The sequence below is a fragment of the Paramormyrops kingsleyae genome, chromosome 24, assembly GCF_048594095.1.
Source record: "Paramormyrops kingsleyae isolate MSU_618 chromosome 24, PKINGS_0.4, whole genome shotgun sequence".
In the NCBI taxonomy this organism is placed as follows: Eukaryota; Metazoa; Chordata; class Actinopteri; order Osteoglossiformes; family Mormyridae; genus Paramormyrops; species Paramormyrops kingsleyae.
Genome location: NC_132820.1, coordinates 15346225 through 15355729, shown reverse-complemented (window position 1 = coordinate 15355729; position 9505 = coordinate 15346225). Strand labels below are relative to the sequence as shown.

The window sequence follows — 9505 nt, the reverse complement described above, 5'->3', positions numbered from 1 at the left end:
ATGATTAGCCCTCCAACAGAGTTCAAAAGCACTGCGCTTTCCTTACTGTCACTGCCTGTGTGCCTCGTGGAGCTTGTATTACGATGAAACTCCCTAGCTTTCTGGGAGTGTCCCCAGCAGAAGAACAGGAAAAACAGGAATGTATGAATCACACAGAGACACGGGGCGGCCCGGCAACAAGGTTTCACATTACTCACAAGACAGTTTTAATAAATAAAAGTCAGCATAAAAAAATTTATTTACAATAAATATACATTTTTATATCTCCAAATTTCTCTAAAAAAATTATCTGTCCGATCAGTATGGAGGTGAGGATTCACCTTAACTCCATTGGCAGTGTTTGTGCATTACCCTCTGTTGTCCAGATGAGCAGCAAGGAGAATTGGCTCAGGGTTCAGAGGGTGCCCCCTGCTGTTCATTCAGAAATTTGAGTCGTGACATGGAATAGGTCTGAAAGATGTCTCTACATTTTCATTTAGGATGACATCATAGCGGCACAGTGACGGCCTGTAAGGAGGGAGAAGAAGAGCACAAAAGAGGGCATTAGGGCTAATTAACACCAGCAACTACCAGCAGGCCAGAGGGCTAGGAATATGGTAGCCCTTCTGTGTGAAATCCTTCAGTACCTGCAAACATAATGGGCTCATTCTTTAACCAGCCATTTTCACTGCAGTTAACCCTGAAATCTAATGCACTGCACGGCCAGCAGGGCAGATGCAGGCAAGATATGGAGGAGAGCCAGGGAAGTGGTGAGGGCACGCTCACCTGTCAGGATGTTCCAGGGCGCTAAGTCGCAGGTACAGCAAGCGTAGCTTGTAGCGAGGCCCAATCAGGTTTCCTGTGCTGAACTGCACTGACATTTTACGGACTGGATGAATGTCTTTGTCAAACTGAGCTAATAAATTGGTTGTTTTGTACTGCTGAAACTTGGTGGCTTTGCTGGGAGGATGCACAGAAAGGGAAAGAGGAATTACAGGATGAATAACTGTCATGAGCAGAATTATATGAAACGATAAAAGTTAACCCTATGGAGTGCACCAGGGGCCCCTTGCATGGGGGGGCATTTCTTCCCTCTTTGGAATAATTACCTTATAACTTCAGATATAAAAGTCACAGACACATGCCTGATACCTAAAATCAAAGTTGACCCCTTTACAATTGATTGTAGGAAGTTCAATAACGAAATGAATAACCTGTGTATAATTTATGGACATGCGAATATAACAAAAACAGCTGGAAAAATACAAAATCTGTCTTTGTGTCTTGGATTTTTGTAAATATTTCAAAAACTACATGATGGAATAGGTCCAATTTTAAAAATCTGGTTCCCAAACTTGTTTTCTACATGTGTGCCCAATTTCATATCATTTGATGCAGCCCAACAGGTTTTACGGAGGAAAGAGCAAATGGTGCAACTGGGAGCCTTTCCTATCCAAAACCTAACCTAAACTAATCTGAAACTTATCCAAAATGGCAATAGTGTAACTAGCAGTGTTTTTTGGGGTAGCAACTTTCTTTCTAAATGCATTACCACTTATAGGTCATAAGTAACAAGTAATGAGTGAGCAAGCTATTTGAGAGCATTACAGTCATATTTATGGAAAAATGCGTGTTTTGTCTTAATACTGTGACGGTTTATGAAGTATTGGCCGTGAAAGAAATAGTTTGAAGTGCTTAGTTTTCATTTTATTAACACTTATATTTTACTTCCTGACACTCGACCCGTTTAAAGATGGCTACCATGGTCATTTTATTTTTACTTGTTACAAAAAAACCATGGCACAAAAATTGCGCAACTTTCTACAGATATTATCTGAAAGGTTTTTTGTAGTGTAACAAGCCGTTTTTGGTTGATTTGATACATTTGTTTCTTTTATTGAACGTCATTTTTTTTTGTTATTGAAAATGCGGACGTATGCGTCCGAACCACTAGGCAGCGACAGTGAAAGAGTTAAGGCTGCTATTACTGTGAACGCCGCGGCTAATGCTAAAGCTATCGCTATTGGTAAGGCTGCTATTATTGCAAATGCCACAGCTATTGCTAAAGATATCGTTTCTGCTAATGCTCCTACTACTGATTCTGCTGCTGTATATGCAACCCAGAGCTTTGTCGCATGCTGTGAACTCACTGGTTTATTTTGGCCTCGGCCTCCTCTCCCTTGCCGTGCAGCTTCACAGTGACGGTCGCCCAGCGAGGCTGAGAGTTCCATGTTACCATCTCCAACTTATAGCTTGTTTCTGTTGCAAAGGGAGACACCTTGATATTTATATTTCCATATACCTGCCAGGACACTAACCTGGAAATTTTTCTTTTTAATCTTTTTTTCCAGTTTTCTTTACTCCTTTTCCATTTCTTCGTCTTGCTTTATCATTGAGAGGGAAAATTTTGTAAAAACACCTCTACAAGGACAGCAGTATCTGAAAACATCATCTGCTGGCTGTTTGTTTTCACTTTTTTTTTTAATTTTTATTTGGATTGGGAAGAAATCAGCAATAAACTTAAAATCAATAGGAATTCATATGAAGTCCACACAAAGCTAGTAGATCTGTGGTTGTGAGTTCTGCTCAAAATCCACTTACTGCAATATGGTAGCTTGCTTGTGGTAGAGAAGTAGGTTGTTGTCTGATTCAGTTGCAACAGGACGTCCTTCCACTCACTGATGTAATAACCTGGGCAGAACAAGCACCAAAAATAAGAACCAAGAAAACCTTAATGGAGAGACATGCTAAAGCTGCGCAGAACAGGACTCACCAAGGACCGGACATCCCTGGGGGAAGAATTCAGAGCAGCTGAGGCATTTTCCATCGAGAAAGTCATTGTAAGAAGCACAGGGGTAGGTGGTGATGTTACATGCTGACGTTCTGTTCATGGAGCTGAGGAACAAGTAGACAGATCTCTGGTGGTCACACTGAAGGTAGGATTTCCCTGCGCGAAGGAAAGCAGAACCAGTTATACTGAGACGCAGAGAAGGAGCACGGTCAAGGTCCTGCTTTGGTGCTGAATTTGTGGGGGTTAAGCTCACACACATTTGTGTCTCTATTTGTGTTTTAAACAGCTCTGTCACAAAAGAAGAAGTGGTTTCAACATCAAGTCGGTCTTGCTAAAAATATACGAAACAAATTAACATCTAAAGTCGTGCGGAAAAAGAGAGTGCACCCTCTTTCAATGTTAAGGTTTTACGTGTCGGGTCAAAAACAAACATCATCTGGTCCTTAGCGGGTCTTAAAATGAGTCAAAATGCAGAAGCAAAATTAAGAAAAATTAAGTACACCCTTACTGCTTCCATAGGAATTAAGAGGGTAAGTAGCAATCAAGTGCTGGCAATCAAATGCACATGATTAATTGATTATCAGCAAGTGTGACCACCTCTGTAAAAGCAGAAGTTTTGGCCTGGAGCATTCAGGTGTGTGTTAACACAATGCTAAAAAGGAATGACATCAGCAATTGTCTTAGAGAAGCAATCGTTGCTGCCCATCAATCTGGGAAGGGTTGTAAGGCCATTTCCAAACAATTTGAAGTCCATTCTACAGTTAGAAAGATTATTCACAAGTGGAAAACATTCAAGACAGTTGCCAAACTTCCCAGAAGTGGATGCCCCAGCAAATTCACCCCTAGGTCAGACCATGCAGTGCTCAGAGAAATTGCACAAAACCCAACAGCTACATCTCAGACTCTACAGGCCTCTGTTAGCATGTTAAATGTTAAAGTTCATGACAGTACAATTAGAAAAAGGCTGAACAAGTATGGCCTGTTTGGAAGGGTTGCCAGGAGAAAGCCTGTTCTCTCTAAAAAGAACATGGCAGCGCGGCTTAAGTCTGCAAAGTTGCATCTGAACAAACCACTAATAGTAGTTTATTGATCCAGACGGAAATTCCAAAGTCTTGTTCCATTGTACCACAAGACGTCTAGAACAATGTCCTTTGGACAGATGAGATCAAAGTGGAGATGTTTGGCCATAATACACAGTGCCACATGCATTATGCACAAGCATATCAGCACAAACACCTCATACCAGCTGTCAAGCACGGTGGTAGAGGGGTGATGATTTGAGCTTGTTTTGCAGCCACAGGACCTGGGCTCCTTGCAGTCATTGAGTTGACCCTGAACTCCTCTGTTTATCGAGTTACTGTAGAGTCAAATGTGAGGCCATCTGTCCAACAGCTAAAGCTTGGCTGAAATTGGGTCATGCAACAGGACAATGATCCCAAGCACACCAGCAAATCTACAACATAATGGCTGAAAGAGAAAAGAATCAAGGTGTTCCAAGGGCCCAAAGTCCAGACCTCAACCTAATTGAAATGCTGTAGTAGAACCTGAAGAGAGCTGAGCATAAACGAATGCCCAAAAACCTCAATACTCTGAAGTGACGTTGTAAAGAAGAGTTGGCCAAAATTCCTCCACAACGATGTGAGAGACTGATATCATACAGAAAGTCATACAGAAAAGCAATTGCTGCTAAAGGTGATTCTACAAGCTCTTGAATCCTATGGTGTACTTAGTTTTTCATACATGCCTTTTCCATTTTGTTGAATAAATAATGACATGGTGGAGTCTGATCTATGTTTTACACCTGAGGTTGGATTTAAATAATTCTATGACCTGCTGAAGACCCGGGCCCAGTTTCCTGAAACCATCTTAATACTATACGTCGACGTAATTTCTATCCTTAAGTTGTCTCAACGCTCCAAGAGTTTCCCGAAACGTTCCTAGTTAAGTATATCTTCTGTAAGATATTCTTTCATAAGGTTATTCTCTCAGCTCGCTGTTGTCAGCTCACACTGCTCATTTAAAATAAGAGTAACATTGTTAATGTCTGATACATGACCACAATCTTTGTAAGGTTTCATCCTTGCGCTCTGTGCGGTGAACTGGCCTCAGTAATGCACAGATTCATAATGAAAGATAAGGAACATGGTGCTGATTATGTTTTTATTCATTAATTTATTAACTGGGAAGGTTCTGCCGATGTTGCGGTGGGCGTGTTCCCCAATTTCCAACCCTCCTGGAATGCACACACCTCTCTAATGTGCCAAAGTCACCATACATCAAAAGTTTGGTTCATGAGGTTGATAAGAGTCGACACTGCAGGTTCATTTACAAGTGGGGGCTTGATGGTTAAGGAAGCACACTTGTAATTGAAAGATTGCAGGTTCGAATCCCCGACTAGCAAGGCACCACTGAGGTACCCTGAACAAGGTACCGCCCCCAAGCACTGCTCCCCAGGCGCTGAATTAGCTGCCCCCTGCTATGTCACGAAAGTCACATATGGGTTAAATTCAGAGGACACATTTCATTGTTGCGCACTGTGTGCTGTGGTGTGTTGACAATGACCACTGATCACCTAATTCTAATGTAAGTCTAATACATTTTTCCCAAAAAAGCACCATGGAATGGTCCTTAGTAGTCAATACTAAAGCACATAGGACATTCTCTTATGTTTATATAGACAGTAACGCAACTTTTCTTTCAGCTATTGTGCCATTGCTCGTCCCAATATCAATGACATGCACACATATTGGTGTTTTCTAGAACAAATAAAAATAAAATGGCGCTACTGCAATCTGGGGAGGTGGGTTCTTGCACCCAATTGGTGAAAATCATATTTAAAATTTGGTGATTCTGGTTGTTTAATTTTGTATTTTATTTTTTAGCTTTTCCCCAGTTTTGGTTAATGCATTATTTTGAAGGATTCCTGCAGTATTATATTTATAAAGAACACCACTGTCTCTCGTGCGGCAGAGAAGCAATTGCTGCATGGATGGAATCATCAATTTTCTAGCCATAGATGTCAACCAGTCAGGTGTTCCCGCAACTATTAAGCTCATACTTAAGAAGCTCTCCTTTGAGCAATCTCTAAGAGATTGTTCGGGAAACATACATAAGAAAACAAATACCTTTTGTAAGACATATTTTTAGAGTTTTCGTAAGATGCTGAGTCACCGTTATCAGGAAACCAGCCCAGATGATTTTTTAATTTAGGTTCTGACACATAAAACCTTAGAATTGAAAGAGGGAGTGTTTTCTTTTTCACATGACTGTAGCTGGGTCTTATGACTGGAAAACCAAACAGCTATCATGCTCTGGAGCAAATGATTGGTTGCATGTTATTCTAGTCCTGCTGAGCATAAACACAATTGGTTATGATGTCATTCCAGTCCTGCCAAGCATAAACATGTCTCACCTGCGAAGATGGTTTTAGGGCAGCCAGGTTGGTCAGTTCCTCCGTTGGGGTAAAAGTCTATGTGGCCCAAAGGGTTTCTGTAGCCCAGGGCTGGGAACACAGGAAGATAGACCATGAAGTCCCATTCACAGCCAGCATCCACCCCCTACATTGCACACGAATCATTCAACTGACCCTACCATCGATGTCTGTGTGCAGCACATCTACAAACTGGGCATCGTTTGGGTCAAGACGTTCCTCTGATGGCTTCCCATTGAACTGCGGTCCAGCCGGGTCCAGGGCTATAGGAGAAAGTTGACATTCAAGCAGGCTGAAGACCAGCTGTGTGATCAAGGAGAGATGCCTCTGCTCAAACCACTTACCAGTAATCCGGCCGATCTGCCCTGTCAAATTGGCTCCCACAAAGCCAGAGATATGGGCCCCCAGGCTGACTCCAATCATGTGAATGGAGCTGAGAGAAGCACCGTGGTCCTGAAGCAGTAGACAGACAGTGAGACCAGCAGCACAGGCATGGAGACCAGCAGCACAGGCATGGAGACCAGAGACAATAGCAGTGAGACCAGCAGCACAGACATGGAGACCAGCAACAGAGACACGAAGACCGGCAGCACAGATGGTGATATCAGTGACACAGACACTGAAACCAGCAACGTAGACACAGACAGTGACACTGGCACATCTCCACAACCTTCATGTTCCGGATGAATGCGGTGACGTTTTCTGCAACTTTCTTCGTGTTTTTGACCACCGTGAAATAGTTGATGTTTGTGGCACCACGGTTCCAATCCACCAGGATGATGTTAATGTCCATTTGGGCAGCCAGTAGGTGAACAGCATCAAGAAGCCAGGCCGGGGGCTCGCCTGAGGGCCGGTAGCCATGGATGATGAAGGTGGTGGGGCGGCTCATGTTGAGTAGTGGCTGGGAGGTCAGATTTTCGTGTTGGAGAAGGTAGCCACAGTTTAGGTTCTGGCGTGTGTGTAGAATGAGCTTCACCTCCAGCTTGGTCCCCCAAATGGAGTCAGCAATGCCGAGGTCTGTGAAGTTCACACACTCACTGGCCTGCCCTGGGGAATAAGGGCAGCAAGTCAGGACACGTGCCTACATACATCTCCTGCATATGGGAAGAACAGCAGGTACTTCATAGACTTTTAACGTCTGGGTGCAAACCCTCGCGTGACTATGACAGTGAGAACATCCTGCCTTACCTTTGCTGAGGGCAAAGGAAACCAGCAGAACCAGCATCCAGGGCAGCATTGGAATGATCAAGAATGACAGCCTGGGAAAAAGAGAGAACTAAGTGACCATAGCAATATGACACTGTGTGGTGGTGAGCCAGCGTGAGTATTATTACGATGATGGGTCATTCAGCCTCTACTGTAACACGGAAAGTTATACAGTGAGTCTGTACTGTAATAAAGGAGGTCATACTGTGAGTGTACTACAACACAGCAGGCTATACTGCATCTGTGCTGTAACACAGCAGGTTATACTGCATCTGTGCTGTAACACACAAGGCTGTATTGTGGGTCTATACTATAACACAAGGTAACTGTAAATCTATACTGTAACACAGATTATACTTGTAGTCTATGCTGTAACACAGGAGGTTATACTGTGAATCTATACTGTAACAAACATCGGAAGCTAGGGGTGGAAAGTTACACATAACAAACCCCACCCAGACAAAAAAACAAATAAATGAAAAAGAAACTAAAAAGAAAGGAGGTACAAACACAAAATGAATCACTGGATGGAGATGAACGTGAAAGATGTGTTGTTGTTATACTGAATCTGTTATCCGGGAATGTTCCTTAACCCTAACCCTCAAATAAACTCCTCAAGCAAATCCATCAAAGACAGAAATGAGCTGAATGATTGTCTGTCAGTGCCGACTCCCCCGCCACCCCTGTGTGTGGGCAGTAGCTTCTAGGAAAACATGAGAGAGCTTAACTTTCAAAACCATCACCTCCCCCACAAACGCTCGGATGAGCTCTTGCACTTCACCCACTCCATTTCCCGGAAAGCGCCGGGGCAAAGTATGTCCACTTCACAGCCACAAACTGTCCTCGGGGCAGTAGTGCTGGTTTTTGTCAGATGGAAAACCCCACCAAGTGACTGCTAGACCCAAATACACCAACCGCCCCCCCCAAATATCTAACTTAAGAAAAATGAAGAATGTGGTCCAACAAGTTTGTAATGGATGGATTTATTTAGTCATTTGTTTCCAAGGCCCGCATGAGCATTAAGTCACCTACACACAGAATTTCTATCTGCTTTCCAAACCTGTTCCACAGGTTAATTGGGACATATCGAGAAGCAAAACAGTGCTGCAGCAAACAAATCATTTACCAAACAGTATTCCATGTCATCCTCATATCCTGATCCAAACTTTCATTAATCTTCCTCGTGGTGGTGAGAGTAATCAAATCAGTGTTGTTTTTTCCTGCAACTCAAATTCTGCCCGGCCCAGGAAACCCGATCTTCCCAGCCTTTTTCCACGCAAGTCTCACACACTTCCAAAGTCCTGCTGGAGTTTCACTCCTGCAGCAAAGTGATCCTGCCCCCGTTGCTCACAACACACAAACAGCTCTGGTGGGAGGGGGAGGGGGAAGGCAGAGTCTTACCTGTAAGAAAAAGGTAAGCAGCTCCTGTGCTGACGCTTCTCAGGACGGCTCTCATACATCTACACCTCTGTGTCTTATGTCTACAAACCATAGCCGGAAGTGGGAGTGGCTTCAGAGCCTGCCCCTCTCTGCTGCTGCTGTCAGCCACTGGCCACGCCTCCTGTGTCAGACCACGCCTCTTCCCCAAGGGCCATTGGTGTCAGATTCAGTAAAGAATTCTTTCCCGCCCTCTGAGCCTCATGATCTGGACCAGGGGTTGGAAACCCACAACTCTAGAGCCACATGGGGTTCTTTGACTGCCTCCCTGTTGCTCTGAGAGAATAAAGAATAAGTTGTACTTCAAAAAAGTAACTTTTAAAGCCGATGTATCAAGTACAATTAATACAGCGTTCATTGTAAGTGCTAGGGACACGGAAAGCAGTTCACTGGATGATTATCCCGCACTAACAGACTGGCTGTATGATTAACGCAAAGAAAATGAAAAAAGCAATTCTAATGATGAAAGAATCTTGCACCTCACAATTACAAGATATTTTTTTTAAGATTCATGGGCTCTTGTGTACGTTATGCAAAATAAAACATGCTGTGCCTCCCTCATCCCCTAATGACCCCCCCCCCCACTTGCACCATTTAAGATTGGGATCTCCAACTCCGGTCCTGCAGTGCCCCAGCCCTGCATAATTTTGGGTTCCCTCGAT

At 43.5% G+C, this 9505-nt stretch overlaps 1 protein-coding gene across 1 annotated transcript; it reads right to left on the bottom strand.

Moving 5' to 3' along the window:
• Positions 1 to 182: 182 nt before the first annotated feature.
• Positions 183 to 8949, bottom strand: lipia (lipase, member Ia). Its single transcript, XM_023837941.2, has 11 exons — positions 8808 to 8949; positions 7389 to 7459; positions 6871 to 7247; positions 6545 to 6653; positions 6362 to 6463; positions 6183 to 6272; positions 2753 to 2926; positions 2581 to 2670; positions 2130 to 2238; positions 766 to 939; positions 183 to 507 (listed from the first exon to the last, which is right to left on the bottom strand). The coding sequence occupies exons 1-11, from the start codon at positions 8864 to 8866 to the stop codon at positions 420 to 422; spliced, it is 1443 nt and encodes a 480-aa protein (XP_023693709.1). The 5' UTR covers positions 8867 to 8949; the 3' UTR covers positions 183 to 419.
• Positions 8950 to 9505: the final 556 nt, after the last annotated feature.

Bases quoted from the DNA above. Each gene is read 5' to 3' on its own strand.
- lipia (XM_023837941.2), bottom strand. From the start codon at position 8,866: ATGTATGAGAGCCGTCCTGAGAAGCGTCAGCACAGGAGCTGCTTACCT. The intron at 6,464-6,544 runs GTAAGTGGTTTG...TTTCTCCTATAG, and splicing joins GCAGATCGGCCGGATTACTG to CCCTGGACCCGGCTGGACCG. The intron at 2,927-6,182 runs GTGAGACATGTT...TCCTTCGCGCAG, and splicing joins CCCTAAAACCATCTTCGCAG to GGAAATCCTACCTTCAGTGT.